Consider the following 20,293-nt stretch of genomic DNA (forward strand, 5'->3'; position numbering starts at 1 on the left):
TTGCTAAAGGAAACCTAAGACTTTTAAGTCAGTTGAAAGAGCAAACCAGGACATTTAAATGGGTACTTACGAATTAGCACAACCGCCTTGATGCAGTTTAATGACTTTTAACAAAAGAAAGAGCCGATTCAGTGAATTTTCAAATTGTAATTTTAACGGATATTGTTACCTAAAGAACCGTTTCATGCATGGCTGCCAGACTTTGGCGACTTCTGCTAAACTGGTTGGAATCATACGTTAAGTGCCAAATTATGTTAATTTTTTGTATTTTCCAGCAGGGTGTAATGTATAATATTGTACCTAATTCTCTTCACTCCATACTGGGAATATTTTCATACCTAACTCTCTTCACTATGCACTGGGGAAATTTTCAACATCAAAAATTCATCTATGTGTCTAGCGACTATGCTGTTACTAAATTTATGTTTTATTTTAGTTTCACCCTCAATTAATAATTTGACATGATAAATTATTTAGCATAAAAGACATCATTTAAACCCATTCCTCCAATTGCACATTTACAATTAGCATTTGTTCAAATAACAGTAGATTGTGGCTTCTTTGATTGGCGAACCATTTCAGCAATGCTTTTTGCCATTCAGCAGTATTTTCACGCATTTTTAAACCTTTTCCTGTTATCTTAATTTTTGCTATAAAAGAAATTTCTGAATTATTATTCATTTCTTTTGGAAGATATAACAATATTAATTAATACTCCCTTTTGTGATTCATAACCTATTTTTACACTATTTTATGACATCACCCTCTTTTTCTTATCAGATTAAACTTTTTGCCCCTTAGTCAATTATAGTGGGATTCAGCGGTACCATCTACATTAAGTAACATCATTATGTATGTTAAGTAACTTCATTATGTACATTTCTGTAACGCAACATTTGTTTGATAAAAACTAAATTAATATAAGTGTCTGGAGATAATAGCAGTTAAAGATAAAAGGTGTAATTTTGATTATGAAATGCATGCTTGTTATTCAATATTCACATGAAGATGTGTCATATTTTAAATAAATGGATGCTTTGAGTTTACATTTAAATATATATATAAATAAATTATATTTCAGCAAACTAAGATATTTACTTCTTTGTCAGTGCTTCTCAAAGTAGGCAACAATGTCTTCCTAAAAATCTTGTAGTACATTAAATCATAAAATAAGAATTACTTTTATTATACTAAATTCCAGAATAACTTTATCATGAAGATACTGATAGTCACTATTTTTAAACATATCATATCAACTTGTTTTAACATTATCAATCAGTAAGCAAAATTGGAATGCAATAATATAAATGAAGCAGCTATCATCTCAAAAACAATCCCAAATCACAATTCAATCAAAAATAAAAATGAATTTCTAGAGGAACAATAAAGTGAATTTTGCAATTTTTCATTTGAAACAAAATATTGAAAAATAAATAAAATATATTTCTTTCAATCAGATATTTATTTTAATAAAATGATCCTCTTAACTTACATCCACTGCGATGTTCTGACTGTTGTATTTTTCCAAAAATAAAACTTAACTGAAAAATAAGCTCTAAGATGATTTTTTAGGATGTTTATAAAATAAGCCCAGTTCCAAAAATAAGCTTCAGTTAAAATCATCAGCTAGATTTATTTCCAAATTACTTGCTGGAATGAAGACACAACTTGTGGATAACTGATAGCAAAAGAATGTGGTTGTTGTAATATGTTGTTTGTAACAGACTTAATGCACTCATGTGAAGTAAACTTTTCTCAATTTTGTGCCTGTCAATTTTTGTCCCTTTCATGTGGTCTATCTTTTTATAACCCAAAGGACGTTAGAACAGAAGGGCTATTAATTTCGTTTTTGCATTTTGTGTTGATTCACTATAAATGTCGATTCACTTTTCAAATTGTTGGCACCAAATATTAGAGCCTTGCATTATATTTAAAGAAATTAAATAATGGAGAATCTCCATGAATGTATGTATTTTTCTCACACTGTGAAAAAACAATGGTACCTAGAGACATCAAATTCTGAATAATGTAGTTCTCCATTCGAATATGGGCATCTGGAATGCCAAATTTGGAATTTGTTTTATTATCTATTTCATATTTTGTAAAGCATTTATGAGTTTTTGATTAAGAAATGCAATGATTTCAAAATGGGAAATGGCAATACTGTACGAAAAAAGATTTTTGTCTTCAGCACGCGAGACTTTGTATCGGAAATTCTAAAGATATGCTCTTTTAAATATCTTGAATTTAAATATATTTTGATATATGAATTTAATATATTTTGATATATGAAGAACATAATATTTAATAAATAAAGGTAACACACAAAACATTAAAAAATGCCCCTTTAGGCATAATTTAAAGTCTGAAAGATTTCAGACTTTTTTTCTTCGGCTACCCCTATCTTGTAAGTATTCATCACCATCTGATTTAAGGGAATAATATTTTGATCTCTAAAGTGATTGTAAAAAGAATTATTCCACTGAGTGCGAAAAAGGAATTATGGAGCACTCCCACAGCAAGACTCTATCAGTGTTCTGCAAAAGAAATTAGATATCTGAAAGGTTTAAAATGGCAATCAGAGTATCATAATCTCAGTCAAAAAGTGGAGAAGGAAAATCCAAAAAAGTACAAGAGTGCATCAGACCAGTAACCATTATTTCCTGAGCCAGAAATTATCACCTGCAAATGGATAGTTATTCACAAAGCTGATAAACAAGCATTTGCATTTACAATAGTGTCACGATTAGATTTTTCCAGAAAGATTCACACCATCACAAAACAAGATGCATAGCTTTTTTCAAAGACACAACACCATTCAAGCTAGAAGACAGAGTTAATAAAGATGTACTTGCATTCAAGTCTTTTGTTGATGGCACTCCCTATTCTAAATACCAATGCTTCAACATGATTGCTATGGATGAAACTGCAGCATTTAATGGATCAAAGATCTCAAATTAAAATTGATCAGAGAAGTGCCTTATCTGTACTAGCTACAAAACTGCACATTAACTTTATTTTAAAAATTCCATCTTGATGGAGAGAAACATCTTACCTCTATTCATCACTGAGGACAAGAGAGATAAGCTTAAATATGTTTTAGATATTTAGGTCCTTGAAATTAAGAAAGCTTGGAGCACACAGGCAGCTATAAGGCAGTGAGATGATTAAATGCTACCATTTATTTTGCGAGATGATCGGAAAGATTTGCTAATCTGAGATTCAACTAGCACTCACCACACTAAAAACATAGAATTTCTTTGCAGAACAAAGTATATATCAAATGGTTCCACCAGGACTGACTGCTTATCTTTAAACTCAATACTGCAATACACAAGTCATTCAAGGTCCATCTACATACAGAAACCAATGGCTACTGATACAACTTGAATGTAAAATGAGTGGGAGCACACTCCTCTTTTGAAATATGAAGACTTTTTGGGATAAAGAAGACAACAGCTTTTCGGTGATGTAAAGACTGCTACTGACAAACCAGTGAATCTTACTAGAAGAAATATATTGTCTGTGGTACATCATATTTTTGATCACATGGGTTTTCTCTGTCCTATAACGCTAACACCTAAACTAATCATAGAAAATACCTGGTTGTTAGAAATTGGCTGGGATGCAAATATATCCAAAGACTTGGGAAAAGATATTCACGGATTTGTCGCTTTTGTTCGGTATTAGAATTCCAGGGGCTTTCGATATAAATGGAAATGAAAGTCTTAATCTTCATACATTCTGTGACACAAGTAAACAAGCATATGGATGTGTGATTTATTTAAGAAAAGAAACAATGTATCGGTACATTTTCTTCTAGCTTAGTAGAATGAGTCCATTAAAAGAAATTACCATGAATCGTCTAGAATTGCTAGCTAGCTGTACAGGAGTCACACTTGCAGCTCTTGCTTTACAAACACTCAAATTAGACAATGTTCCTAGAAACTATTGAACAGATTCGAGCACTGCTCTTTCTTGGATCCAAAGAGATGAGCATTAGGTGCCATTTGTTGCAAATAGAGTAAAAGAAATATGAAAACTGTCATTGTAATCTGAATGGCATCAAATTCCAAGAAATTTGAATCCTGCAGATATAAAATCACGTTGATGTTCGATTAAGAGTTTTGTGAAATTTCACTGGTGGCAAGGGCCAGAATAGCTTTTGAAGAATGATGAACAGTGGCCAACTAGTGAAGTGATTATTAACGAAGAAGAAATTATGAAAGAACATTATTTCGACTTATCACCTAATATCACCGCTAATATCACCGCTGAAAAATGGTTTCTGAATTACTTTTCAAGTTACTTTAAAATTGTGAGAATGATTTCTTAGATTCTGCAATTCATAAATAATTGTAGAAATGGAGAAAGAAATTATGACAAATCCTTGCATTTTGAAGAACTGGACATTACTGAGAAGAAATTATTGAAGATCGTTCATCAAGAAGCATTATCTAATGAAGAGCAGTTGAAGGAACATTTTACTTTCACATATGAAGAAGGAATTGTAAGATTGAAAACGAAGATTTTGAGAAGACATGATGATGAAAACTTCCGTTGCCCCACTGTACTTCCATCCAAACATGAATTTATAGAAAGAATGATACAAGACTACCATTTACAATGTTTACATGCTGGTACTCAAGCTTTTTGACCAATATCAATCAAAAATTTTGGATAATAAAATGACCATTTTATTTAAAGAAAAACAGAAAGACTTGGATCTTACTTTTTACCTGCGGAGTTTATTGTGTGGTTCATTTAGAATTGAAAGCTTTCCTCGGATTTCAAAGATTCATAGCACGAAGAGGATGGCCTAGGCCTAGAATAATATACAGCTATAACGGCACAAATTTTGTAGGGGCAAGGAATCTACTCCAATCTGTTGACCAGAACCATTATAATATTATCAGAAGTTCTTCGACAATGAAAATTCAATGGAAGTTAAATGCACCAACCACAGCATGGTGGGGCGGCTGATGGGAGAGACTGGTTCAGATGATCAAGAAATTATTGAGAAGTATGCTGGGAAAAACATTACTCTCATATGAAGAGATGTTAACTGTCGTGTATGATGCAGAAGCAAATATCAACTTCAGACCATTAATATACGAGTCAGAAGATTCCACTGATTAAAGTGCACTCACTCCATTTAAGTTCATTCAAGATGTTCGAAATGAAGGTTTTCCGGATCTGGATACTTTGGATAAAATCAACTTATCGAAAAGATGGCGATACCACCAAAATTTATGTGTGGAATTTTGTAAAAGATTTAGAGATGAATATCTTGGACTGTTAGTACATTGGCCAAAGACTGTACCTTCGCAAACCATCAAGAAAGGTGATTTAGTGTTTGTAGAGGACAATAGAAGGAAAATAACAGACTGGCCAATGGGTCATGTGATCAAAATATACCCAGGAAAGGACAACAACATCAGAGTGGCTAAAGTGAAAACATCTAGTGGTGAACTGCTAAGACCAGTTCAGAGAATATTTCCAATTTCTCAATTTTAGTGAACTAATCTGTTTACTAGTATTCTTCAGAAAAGAATTTTTTGCCTGTTGTTACAGAATATTAAGTAAGTTTAAAATATTCAATATATTTGTTATGCCTAGGTAAAGATGTTAATTTGTGGTAAGATTTCAATTACTCATCTTATACTGCTATTTCAAATTTCATTTTGTTTTGATTTTCTCATACTTTATCAAAAATCAAAAGGTGGGAGAAATGTTACAACTCGAACACGAAATGAGTGAAAGTTTGACTTCTGCCCAGTGGCAACAGGGAGTTGAAAAACAAGTGAGCAGTCAGTTACTTGGCTTCTCTTGATAGGATTTAGATTCGAAGGGAGGAAAATCCCCATCTTTCAATTTGAAATTAATCTTGAATTATGTAAATATTGTAAAATAACATATGTCCATAAATAAATAGTCATTAAGACTAACTCTTTCAAGTCGTGATTTGAATTTGAATTGAACTTCGAAATCGAAAGCTCTCCCAATAGAACTTGTGGTTTAGAAACAACAACAGCTACATTAAAAATAGAATGGAAAGGAATCAGCAAGGAAACTTTCTGAAGCCTAGCCTACTAGCAGTCTTGATTTGAGTGAAGAATTCATAGGAGAAAAGGTTTGTGCATTCTGAAATCGAGCTGCAAAATGCGTGCATCATGTCTAGCCATTTGACATCACATGGTGACCAGAGTCCAGAGTAATGCAAGGAATTATTGTTCTGGAATACCGAATGGCTATAAAATTCTGTCACCTGAAATTGAAAATCTTTTTTCAAAGTTAGTAAATTTCCAATGTTTTAGTTTTATTTAAAGATGCATGATATTCATTTCTGCCTTGTGTTAATAAGTATTTCATCTATTATGCTAATGGTAAAATATTTAGCTTCAGCTCAGAGCTTGTAAATATAGGCATTTTATACCCATTTATGTCAAAGTGTTTCTACTAATACATTTAAATTTGCAAAATACAGATTAAAAAAATAAACATTTAATAAAATATATTAACATAATATAATCTGTGTTTAATACCAATTAGATGAAAATAATTATGGATAAAGTATATCAAATATTTTTATATTATGTAGAATATTTCAAAAATGCAAAAGGCATGCTTTGAAATTTTTGTTTTTCATAAATTTCAACAGATAACTGGAATGAAATGCATTATTGTTCTTTCCAACAAGTTGTGGAAACCAAAAATATCATATATTTTATCACAAATTTTCAAGACGGGTAAAAACAAGGGATCATCCTCAAGAGTATCTATCCTAAATCCTCAATCATCCTCCAGAGTAAAATTTTGATGGTCTGATACAAAAGAATAAGACTACAAAGTCTAAAGACCGGATATTATGTGCCTAAGTTTAAAGATGTCCGAGCAATACGATACACACGTTTATTGTAATTTTATTTTTTATAGCACCATTTATTTATTCATTTATTCTATATTTTTATTTTAAAGTATTTTTGAATATTTGTACGTGTGTAAGTGTATAAATGCCAATATGAAATATTTTAAAACCCTTTTTATATGTGAAATTCTGATATAATTGATGTAAACATTGATCTAGTGAGATACCCTCACCCTGCAACATCAGGAGACATTAATCATTGAGTATGTTTTCCTTCCTATATGCAAACCTTGTTGATTTTACCAACCTTGGCCAAAACTGACAGTAATGCCAGTGCACTGAAAGTAAGCTATATGCACAAGAAATGCTCGTGAAAAAAGAGTTGTACTGCTAGATAATACATATTACAGCCAATGATTCTACAGGAGACAGAGTTGCAAGAAATTCAATCTGGAATTTAAAGTTTGGAACTTCATCAGGATGTTTTAGAAGAAACAATATGGCTCATTGAATTTTCATTGGCTGTATTTGAATAAATGTTAATTTTTGTACATGAATGTATAAATAAACGTAAATTCTTGTACATGAATATATAAATATCTGTAGATTATTGTACATGAATAAATGGAATGAAAATAGATATCCTATGAAAATAAAGCACTTTTGGAGTAAATATTAATATAAGACCTAGTCTTGTTTTGGGAGAAATATGGTAATATTGTGATGGTATTACTGCATCAACTAAAATGCATTTACACCAGATATAATTCTATTCTAAATGTAGCAAAAAAGTGCTACAGGCAATACAAGTTTGAAGAATAAAATATCAAAGTTTTCCTGAACTATTTAATTAAAATTTCATATACAGAATAAAGTTATTCTGTTAGTTTTTAAAAATCATGGTACTTATTAGCATCACTATGCCTAATACATTATTTTTTATATAATATATATATATATATATATAATATAAAATATATATATAAAATATAAATATATATAAAATATAAAAAATTACACAGATCACCTAAATTGTATCTAATGATTAACTCATGTCATATCAGAATGAGCTAATGACTTGAAAGGGGAAAAGGTTGCATAACTCTGTGGAAGTACAAATTCAGCAGTATTTAATCATAAGAGAAATCTGTGTTATATTTAACATGCAATTAGAAAAAAATGTCATTTATACTTTATTTTGTCATGTTAAATAATAATTCATTTTAGTTTATAACATAGTTGCAATCAACAGCCTTTGATATAAAATAATTTCAACTTTAACCAATAACCTATTATTTATTATCAGATGCTTAGCTAGATGATTATTTAGCATTTCTTCATGTCACTATAGATACGACTAAAAAACTTTTAAACTTAACTTTTTAACATAATTCTACAATATTTATTCCACTGTACAGTAGTAAAAACAATCTTTTTTACACCTTTTATTATTATAGTGATAAGTCTGTTTTTAAAACAATATATAATTCAAACTATACACATAAAAATAACATTTTAAATGCTCTTTACAAAATACATATAAAAAGAGTATATATTACAGTCATGTTTAATGATATGGGGTTCTTTGTAGACTATTTGTAATACTTAGTGTAGAGCCTTTCAACCTAAAAAAACAAATGGATAATTTTAAAAGTTATAAATAAATGCCATATTTTAGATTATTTCCTTAATCAAAACAGTTATAATGAAATAATACTAATAATAATAATTTAATTTCTTTAATCTAAAAAAATTCCTATTTGATTTTTTACATTTATATAATAACACAAATACAAAATATTTCAGCTTTCTTTTTTGACTGCTGCTGAATGAAGTTATCTGCTAGTTTGCTCTGAAATATTTAAAATTGAGCATTATTCTGTGATCAAATTTTTGACTAAAGAAGGTCTGAACCCTAAAAAAAGTAAACAATGCTTAGATCACGTGTATGTCGATTAATTTCCTTCCTCTTTTACAGAAGGAACAGCTAAAAAAAAATTCATACGGAGCAAGAAACCATACACAATGATTCTCATGAAGGTCGACCACTGGAGGCATGAAAATCGGACAATCCTTCTTATGTCTAGGAGAAAATGTTGACTGACAGAAGATTAAAAATCAAGGCGAACTATTTTAAATAACTGTTTTGTGAATTACAAAGTCCCTGCAAGATAGATACCCCAAATTCTAGCAATCTAAAAACAGCAATGTGTCAATGCACTTTTTAAGAACAAAAAATTTAGATTTAATGAGCTTTTAATCAGCCCTCTTACAGCCTGGATTTAGCTCCAAGTTATTATTATTTGTTCTGTAAACTGAAAATTGACCTTCCTGAAAAGATATTAAACAATGATAATGACATAAAAAGAACAATTAAGGAACATTTTGAGAACAAAATTTTATATTACCGTATATTCTGATGTATTACGTGCACTTTTAATAAAAAAATAAGATCGAAACTTATGGGTGCTTGTTATATCCCGGTTATAAAAATGAGGAAAACTTGAGCATACAAAAATTATATTTCTACAGGTAACTAAGAACTATTTATTTAAAAGAAATGGCATAGCTGAATGAAGTTGGACATCTTCGTCTTCGGTTATATTTTCAGGCAAATCATCGAATTCTGTTTCATCTTCACCATCACTATTACTCTGATCCATAAATAAATAATCATCTTCTGTTCCATCTAATTGTTAAATATATTACATTTTTTAATGAATTTTGAACTGCGTTCGGTTTAATTTCATTCCATGCTTTTATTATCCACTCACACTAACTTCTCACTTACTTCTAATTCAGAAGTCAAACAACAAAAATCAGCGTTATATTTTCAAATTTTCACAGGAACAAAAATCAGCATTATATTTTCAAATTTTCACAGGACTAGTTTCGATGGTTTTACCGAACCACCATCCTCAGCTGCAAGAGCGCAAAACTTTGCACTCTTGCAGCTGAGGATGGTGGTTCGATAAAACCATCGAATTTGCGCTCTTGCAGCTGAAGATGGTGGTTCGGTAAAACCATCGAAACTAGTCCTGTGAAAATTTGAAAACATAACACTGATTTTTATCGTTTGACTTCTGAATTAGTATTTGTTTGGCGTGTTATTGTGTCTTACATTACTTCTAGACTGGCATGACACATTTGCCTCTTTTTGTAAATGTTTTTTCACCTTCTAACATCCATATATTTCACTGTCATTTTAAATTTTCTTTGAATGTTTCATTAATACACACATTTTAAAGGCTGAACTGCATGTTTGTCTGCATTATACTTTTTCAACAATTTCTTCATATTAACCATTAGATGGCATTTTAGCATGTCCCAAATTAAAAGATTTTCTAGATGTTTTAAAAGCAATGAGCTTTAATGCATCACTTAAACACACACAAAAATGATTATTAGCATCACAAATGACCACTGGTTGATTATTTGTAAACAAAATATAATTTGTTGTTCCAATACAAAGAGAGGTCTGTTTAAAGAAATTCTGAATTACATTTTATTAGATATAGTTAGTAATGTATAAAAAAACTTTTTTCTGAATTTTTTATCAGCATAACCAAATTTTTGCTCCTTTATTACTTTTTTAAGCAAAAATTGTATTTTATTGGCCAATTGAATAGCATACAGGTTAATTGGTTTTTAATTAAAGAAAATTAAGTGTTTATAATATACTAAAATCGATACTTTGAAGCTAAAACCCTAATTTAATTTTCTTACATGTTATTTCTATAGTATCAGAAATCTTAATTCATTTTGGTCTGCACATATATCCTTGCAATATTTAGGTATCAGTACATAATACTGGTTCAATTGCAACTATATCTCATGTTGACTGCTGCAAAACTGGGTACTTTTCTGTTATCGGAACCAAATTCTGAAATGTATGCATGCTTGTGTGTATATGTATGTACATACATACATAGGTATGTGTTTGTATGCACAAATATGCATAAATATGTGCATTTCTGAACCCAGTCTTGATAACAGAAAAGTATGCAAAAACTGTTATGTGTTTCAAGTAAAGTACCATCTAATCAATTCTTAACATGAATGCAAATATGGGCAAAACATTTTTGGAAGTCTAATGTAAGAGTATTTGAAGACAAGGGGGAAAAATCACATACATACAGACACACATCGTTATAAAAATGTGTTGTGATGATTCTAATCCATGCTTATTCACTGAAAACTCATTATTAAATTTCTAGACTGAAAACACTTTCCTTACCATATAAGTTGGCATATATAAATGAACTTTTAGAACTAAAAAGGTCAGGGAAGAAAAACTTCCAGGAAAAAATATCTTGAAGTAATTATACAGCCAAAATATAAAAATCACTTTTAGTGCTACTTGAATTTAATTAAATTTTGAAATTTTTAGATAGATTTGGCATTTCTTTGCATAACCCATTATCATCACAAAAACTACTGATACATTGAATAAAGAATGTTTAATTGCCCACCTTGAAAAGACAAGCTGAGGCGTTTACAGTTTTTACACATAAAAAACTGTGATATAAAATCGAGAAAATTTTCTAGGTTACATATAGTTTTGAAGTTTCCAGCCACTACTAATAATAATCTAATTAGTAGACTGAAATTGATAGAATACATTTGTTTGCATGTACTTTGATTGGTTTCAGAATTTATATATAAATATATGTAACAGGGTTCATAGCCACATTTTAGTTAAAAAAATAAGCACCTATAAGCATTTTTCAAGCATATTTTCAGAAAAAAAAATAAGCACCTATCTAATTACATCATACACAACTGTATTACCTTAAAAATTAGACTTGTAATTTAAAATATGAGAAATGAAGTACTTATTAAGAGACAACAAGCATTACCTCAACCATAAAAAATAATTACTTTTTTTTTTTCCTGTTTTTAGTTTTAAATAATAGTTCAATTTACAGAACTTGTTTACAATGAGAGGGAAAAAAAAACTATGAAGAACTAAACTATATTACAAGATTTAATGATGAAATTTCAGTTCAAAATAGAGAAAATAAATAATAATAAGGTATATTTATTGTATTCGCTTGGAACCTAATAATAAATACAATTTATTTTTCCACTCATATTGATATTTAAATAATTTAAATCTAAATTCTGAAAATTTTCTAAATTTTCATTGTATATCGGTTTTTTCTTAACAGATATTGCAAGCAAAGTAATTTAAGTAAAAAAGAGGAACATTTCTGAAACCAGAAAACAGAAATTTGCTTCATGCAGTCATCTTTAACAGTAAAAGGTTAACTAACCCTCACACTTGGAAATTGGCGAATATTCGGATAGTCCAGCGAAACTTGAAGGAGCGGAGGCGGGGGGGGGGGGGGGAAGACTGTAGCTGCTCTTTAGATTTTTCCGCTAAATAAATGCTTTTGACATTTCAATATGTGCATCATATAAAAATAAACCAACGAAAGTAAAAAATATTCTGCTTAGCAAGCACAGTAAAACTCTTTTAAGTGTTCATAAACAAATCTCGGACTGAACATCAAAATTAATTATCTCTGCAAAATATCGCAAACGTTATTGCGCAATACGTGCGCCGTAATTCTTCCCTACGTGATATGACGCAATCGGAATCAACAACTGCCGGTATTGGGAGAATAAAGAACTAAATAACTGGGGTGTTTTCCATTCTAATTTTCAACAGATGGCGTTAAATTTCCGGAATAGAATCATTCTTCGCTTGGGTTGGTAGACCGCAGAACTTTTAGTCCTATTCAATCCAAAGTGACAAAAAAAAAAAAAAAAAAAGGGCGGGGGGGTCCGTTGCTTGTTTTGCAGCGAACTGTAACAGTTTCAATATTCAAGATTTTGGAGAGAAAGGCAAGACCTCCCAACCTTCGTACTGTATAATATATTCGAAAAAAATGAAATTATTTTGATTTATTCGATTACTTTCCCTTTATTTAAGCCATTCCGAATATTATTCCTTAGAAAGCTAATCTGTGTTAAAACAGAACCATTTTTGGAAGTTTACTATACTTTAGCAGTTACTGCAACTACATTATTATAAACATTCATACATATGCTCATAATATAAGCATAACGATCATAATAAACACGAATATGAACTGACCACGCGGAACGAGAATGCAAATTTTTAAGATCTTGATAGAAATTCAAACGTGTATAGTATTTGGGCGGGAGGAAAAGAATGCTGAATGTAGCGGAATTTTCTACTGCTTTCGCAATTCTTTGACCAATAGAAAGACGGGCACCTGTCTGTACTCTTCGTGCACACCAAAGGTTATGTTAATCCAGAGAAAGGGGAAAAAGCTATTTCCAGGAGTATGACTCACCATCTGACATTCCACATTAGGAAGAAAAGTTATTTATTTAGTTTCGGCTTTGGTACGGAGGAAAATAGCACATTCATTAAAAAAAAAGCACTAAAAGCAAAAAATAAGCACTAAAAAAAAAAAAAAAAAAAAAAAAATAAGGGCTTTAAAGAAAAAGTAAGCACCTATAAGGGCCTTTATATTTTATTTTCAAATATAAGGACTTATAAGCACTTATAAGGACCGCTATGAACCCTGTGTAATTAAGCTACAAATATAATACACTCACTTATTAACACTAGATTTAAATCTGGAAGTTATAAATAATCCCTCCAAAAGGTGTTTCTTTCATTCTCAGAAGCATCACCATTTTTTGTCCTTTGAATCTCATATAAATGGCTGAAATTTCTTTTAATTTTTTAGGCAAATTTTGTCTTCAAATGCATGAAAAGGTCTATCAAACTTCAGACTATTTATAATCAATATTTAAGAGTTTAAGAATCTCAGATAAATGGACAAAAACTGAACAGAACATCCTTGCATGCAAGAGTAGTCTGCATATATGAGTAGATTCAATATTTACAAACAGTGGAGAGAGGAATTCTTTCACCACATCTTACCCAATATACAAGATTTTAGTTATAAAGTTGACGATGGCCAATATAAAACAGAATGCTTCATGAAAAATTTTATGGAAACTGGCTCGTATTCGTGTTGTAAATGAGAGGGGAACATAAAAAAACACTATGCAAACAGCCAGAATTATCACTGGAAATAGAGCCATGAACTACCATTGATATTTCATGGCTGGAATGTTGAGGAAAAAAATCATCCAGATTCTGAATAAAAACATACGTACACATAACATGCTGTGTTATCTAAAAACTCTGGTCCTAAAACCAAAATAATGTCACAAGCGATCAATAAAAAATCAGCAGAGAATGTTGGTGATCAAGAAAAATATTTTTTTGTTCATAAGTTTAAAAATGCATATATGACAATGTATGGATTTTAGAACCATTAACCACTTTTAAATATTATTAAAAGAAATCACCATGAAAATGCTTGGTAGACTATTATAGATGTATATTAAATGTCTTCCTGTTTAAGAGGAAAAATATATGAGAAATTTTAAAATACATATTTTTTAAAAAATGTGTAACATATTTTTTCTATAATACGATATACTGCTGATATTGCTGTACTATCCAAATGACAAATGTTTTTAAATTAAGATATTGTTCAGTAGAACAGAATGATATTTAGCCTACTGGGAGATGCACATGTAACTAAACCTCTTAAAAGTGCATGTTTTTTCATTCTCACACAGTTGCTTCTTACAAATTATTTCAGCAATGACAAAGATATTAATTATCTCTTAATATAGCAAAGTATACACACATTTATGAATTTATGATAAAATAAAATTTCTCTATAAAAATATTAAAATAAGTAAAATAATAAATTCAAAATCCCTTTTACTTCAATCCTTGTTCATAATAAACTACAATACTGATAACTTTCAACATAGTGTTTAATTACAGATTCAATTGAATTTTTTGTGTCTAATTTTGATAATACTATATAAATAACTATCAACTTAATTAATTCATTGACATTAATATGTATGAAATTTACATAATTTTAGTAGAGCTGCTTTAAAAAAACTTCCAATAGTCTAAAACAAAAACATTTCGCTTTAATTTAATATTTCTAAAACTACTTACATAATGCAATGAAACTGATCACAGCTTGTAAATGAGACATAAATGATAAATGCAGGTTTCAAAAGGCCCAAAAATTTAAAAGCTGGAATTAGAAATGTTTATCAAAATACTTAATTTTACATTTACGTTAACATATAACCAGATAATACTATATAAATATGTCAGTTTTCATTATATAATAATTATAAAATAAGATTCTTTGTTTAATATTAGCACATAGCTAACAACCTTGAAATCTGAAAAACCAGAGGTTTTTGTATGCGAAAACCGGGAGAAACCAGTAGATGCCATTAGAAAAGAATTCCAAACTCAACTGAAATTCACATTAAAATGCATGATTCAGGTTACTATTATTAATTGGTTATTGAACTATTAATAATATGATTCAGATTGTTAAATATATCAATATTTAATTAATGAATTATTAATATTTAAGTAGATATTCTGAATTTTATATTCTTTAACTAATTCCAGTTTTTAATATTCTTACAACTTTATTCTGAAAAAATCTCATGTAGTTTCCCTATAATAGAATATAAACTAATTCAGATCAAAAGAAACTCAGAGAGATCAGAGAAATTCAGATCTGAGAAAAGTCAACTAAGACAATTCAGATCAAAAGAAATTTTAATAAGCAAAAAGTCATAAAATGCGATATCAAAAAACGATGTAATTCAAATGTAATAAAATTATTCTGAAATTTCCTAGAGGTGGGAGAATGTGATTTAAAAAATTTAAGTTTCATCATTCAATACATTTCTTGTATTGCAGGGAAATATTTTGCTTAGTGAATTTCTTTAGTAAAAGCTAGAAAATTTTTAAAAATACGAGATTTGATGGTTTACTAGAACACTGGGAAATGTGTTGAAAAATTAGGAGTCTCCTGGTAAAATTGAGAGAGCCATGTTAGTAATATAAAAAAACATTAAAACACATTTTATTTTTAAAAAATTAAATACTTTCTTATTTTGGTATTTGATCTTAACTTGTAGGAACCTGATATATCACCACTGCCTATAAGTTGCCCCCCTTTTTTTTATAAGTAATGGCTATAATAAACAAGCAATATGCTAAACTGATTCTGGATGATGCAGATTATTCATTACAAGGTAAGTCTTTAGGTAGACTATTTGTTATGGCAAAGCTTTGAAGGGCTATTGATGTATGTTATGAGGAATACTTTCATGAAGACTCTTCTAGGGGAAACTAATTCATATCAGTATATTAGGGAAAATCATAAATACAACATATAACCAACACTCATGGTGAGATAAGGGATGATAATATGAGACAAATGTTTACAGTTTTAAGTTAATTTCTCTTCTCTTAATTCATCACGATACTCTTTCAGACCAGAAATTTTATGCAAATTGTATGATAAGCAGTACAGTTTAAAAATAGAGGGTTAATCTTAGCCATTAACATAACATAGAGCATCTTGTATCGTCTAACTGCTTCCTTGCCCATAAAAGATGCCTGCAGTATTTGCGAAGAAGCTGTGGACATGTCTAAACAGAGCACAATTAATTGTTAAGAAAGTACCCATTCCAGTGCCAGACCAGATGTTTGCATATTCGAATTTAGGATATTATTGTAACCAAATACAGAATCTTAGCATGAAAGCAAGCAACCAGTTATTATTAAGTTATATGAGAAATACTTAGACTGTCATCATTTTAGTTCTGAGTCACAAATAAAGTTCTATTTATGTTTTATATCTGAGTTGTATTCCTTGTTGATAATTAAGTAGTTAGTACCAGGGGCAATTACTAACAAAGCTTCAACTTATGTAGATAGCTGTTAAGTGATAAGTGAAGTTTGAGCTATTTCTTACCATAGAAGTTATAAAGTAGCCTTAGTTTCTTTTCTACTGATATATTTGATTATTCACAGCATTTCAATAGTTCAACTTTTCAGTTAACTGGCTGAAATTTTGATGCATGATATTCTGCATGATGTGCTAATAAATATTACTGGATTTTGCAAGCATACGTCCACTTAATTTTCAGTGTCCACTAAATTACTTGTTGGATACAAACAATTTATTTTTCTCTTTGTACATTATACATCTTAAAACTTATCACTTGCTAACTCTGTAAGTTATTTATTTAAATTTATTACTAATAATAATGTCTTCTAAATTCTGTTCTTAATAAATATGTATTTTATTCAATTTGATCAAAAAATGAAAAAGAATCAGTCATAAAATGCTTTTAGTTTCAAGAAAACTCAAATAGCTATCCCAATATACACGATTTTAGCTATAAAGTTAACAATGGCCAATATGGTATTGAATGCTTCATGAAAAATTTAATGGAAACAGGCTTGTGTTTGCATTGTAAATGAAATCAGGAACATAAAAAACATCATGTAAACAGCCAAAATTATCATTGGAAATAGAACTGGGATGAACTACCAGTATTTTATGCCTGGAAAGCTGAGGAAAAAATTATCCAGATTCTGAATTAGAATATATGTACACATAACATGCTGTATTTTCTAAAAACTCTGATCATAAAAACAAAACTAATACATATTGCTTTTACAATTCTTTCATACTTTTATTCATTAACAAAGAAAATATTTTTATAAATTCAATTGTTTTGATATGTATGTTATTATGTTTCAACTAAAGAAATCAATTTTCCCTACCTCACACTTTTTACAAATTAATTTCACATATTGCAATGTATATGATAAAGAAATAATGTATATATAAAGAAAATCATACTTTTTATAATACAGCTTCAATATATTTCACCTTCAAAAGCTTTTGATGGCCACAGTTGCATTTCTTGTTGAGCCAACATGATCTGTCAAAACCAAAAATATTATTATTGAACCTATTACAGATGCAAAGAAGGAGGAGAAAAATCATTTTGCAACATCATGCTTCTGGTTCAAAATAAATAATGAATAATGTGCCATTTTTTAAAACTCAACAGAACTTTGGTAGTTTGAAATTTTTGGTAAATCAAATTGAATATTTCTCTCAAACAAAATGTATTATTTTATTGATTTATTTCTAGAAAAGGTAGATTTCTTTAATTTAAAACATTCAAATAACTGAAACTTTATTTAAATCACAATTAAATAATGCTCTCTAAATTTACTTTCCAACAAGCAGAAGTTAGATACTATTCACAAACTATACAGATTACAATTAACATATATAGAATTCTCAAATGAAAATTAATTTTCACTCCAGAAAATTTCAGAAACATTTAGTCATCCCAACAAGCAACTGCACACATTCTATTGTACGTATTTAAAAATTGTAAAAAATGCAGGTTATATTTTTACCTGGAAAAAAGTGAAATGAATTATTTTGATACTCAACATTCTCATTCTAATTAAATTATTTTAAGACACATATTTTCTTGAAAAAAAAAAAAAAAAAAAGAATGCCTTTCAGATATTTTGTACCACTTTTTATATCAAGTTTTCACATAGTATTTCCACTGACAAAAGAAACAATATTATGAAATGTAAAGAAAATAATTGGTATTTATTGGTTATCCTGATTCTCATTTTCTTAATAATAAAATACATCCAGTAGCATTCTGATAATCTTTACCTAGTATCACATCAAATATTCTTAATCCGTCACTGATACTGAGCTCTCAGCCACATTGTTTTTAATTACTTCCATTTAAAGTTTTTGCAACTCAAAAAATACTCGCTGTCGCTCGCATGTCGACATTGAATAGGCCAAATTTAAAATAAAAAATAGAAACAAGTTGTACCTTTGAAACTGGGTTAAGTTTATTCAGTGCTAGTCCTACAAGTCAAATACAAGATTGCAGTCATAACTTTTGAATAAAAAGCAGGGATCTTGTGGCTTAAAATTTTAGAAACGAAAGTATAAAGATGCATGATAATCTTCAAGTACTATAAAATAATGTGTTTTTTAATTTTACTTGGTTTCTTTATCCATCAATAATATTGAGCTCTTAGGCACATTGTTTGTAATTACTACATTAAAGATTTTGCAAACCTGATTTTAAAAAATACTACCTTGTTTTGCAACAAATACTGCCAACAATTGATAGTTTAGGTAATAAAATTCAAACACGGTTTTTCTGTTTTGTACAACTATGTTTAACAGCAAAAATGTAAATTTTATGAGAATTTTTTTTTAAAGTCTTTTTTACAACATTCAAGCCTTTTCAAGTAACTTCAAGTTTTCTGAGCTACTCTATTTACTTCCACCTTGGGTGCTTACTTTTGATATTTTGTGTCTTGTCCTCTCTTCCCCAAAAAAGGAAAAGAAATATCATGAAGAAAGGCGAGTCGAGATAACTAATAAGGTTAAAAGTTGGCTAAAGTTCATTATTGCTTTCAAGGAATGTACACTGCGCAAACAAAAAAAAAAAAAAAAAAAAAAAAGGGAAGACAGTTCTATATCTCTCGTTCTACTGGGCTGATTGACGAAATTCAAATTGTATTTTTCGTATCTCGAACGTGCGACTTAGGATATATATTCGATTTATATATAACTTGTTCTAATACAGGAATTTTGACACAAAATCGGACTTTTTCTGAAATAACATGCCCTTTTATTTCCATATTTCAATTCTACAACTCAAATTATGATTAAATATTAAATTTTGTAAAATTCAGTGCAGAATTTCAGGAGAAATTCAAAAATTTATCTTGATGTATTTTTTTTTTTTTTTTTTCAGTTTGTGCCAAGGATTATTCACTTGGCGGACTTCTTAATTTATGACAACCTATTTTCCTTTCCCTGTTTACATTGTGCATGAGGGGGGGAGGAAGTCACATCATTCCTACTTTCAAATCATTTTTAATGAAGTGCATAAACCACATCAGATGTTATTATCGCTTTCAACAAATATGCCAAATTTCAAAGCACGCCAATATATGAATTCACATATATCTTCGGAAATTTTGAATAAAAAGCTCTAATATTTTGCAGGTATGCTTAGAAATACATCAATATGATGGTAAAAATTTTATCGATTATACTTCAAAATGTTTTTGAAAAATTTATAAAAATTATTTTAAAATACAAATTTACAAATAGATCATAAAAAATAGGTGAATTTTATTAGGAATGAACCTAAATTTTGAACTGTGAAAGAAGGAATCAAGTATGTGTAATAAAAAAGAGATATTAATAAATGCATACAAAATTCAATAAAAATTTAGGAGCTAAAATTTTGAGAGCTAATTTTTTAAAAACTACTCATACAATTTTTACAAAACTTCGTAGTTTGGCATAATTTAAGTCACAGAATTGACATATAGAACAAAATTGGCATGTCATTTAAGATAAAGGTCCGATTTTGTGTCAAAATACCAACATTAGAACAATGCTATATATAAATCTAATACATATCCTAAGTTGCGCTTTCTAGACATGAAAAACA

The 20,293-nt window shown here is 29.4% G+C and overlaps 1 protein-coding gene across 2 annotated transcripts in view; it reads right to left on the reverse strand.

The window, feature by feature from the left end:
• Positions 1-1,162: 1,162 nt before the first annotated feature.
• Bem46 (abhydrolase domain containing 13-like protein Bem46) overlaps positions 1,163-20,293 on the reverse strand; it is a 43,423-nt gene continuing 24,292 nt past the window's right edge. The window contains exons 8-10 of one of the 2 annotated variants that reach the window (XR_004758035.2): positions 17,632-17,713; positions 14,901-14,982; positions 1,163-8,493 (exon numbers count right to left, since the gene is read on the reverse strand). Coding sequence is in view for 1 of the 2 variants with exons in the window: in XM_035358276.2 (XP_035214167.1) it covers positions 17,648-17,713 (66 nt within the window). In the remaining variant the exon portion in view is untranslated. The remainder of the gene's footprint in view (positions 8,494-14,900; positions 14,983-17,631; positions 17,714-20,293) is intronic. The other variant, XM_035358276.2, reaches the window with a different exon arrangement.

This window comes from Stegodyphus dumicola, chromosome 1 (genome assembly GCF_044657685.1).
Source record: "Stegodyphus dumicola isolate Sdum_Otavi_A_Nest chromosome 1, ASM4465768v1".
Lineage (NCBI taxonomy): Eukaryota > Metazoa > Arthropoda > Arachnida > Araneae > Eresidae > Stegodyphus > Stegodyphus dumicola.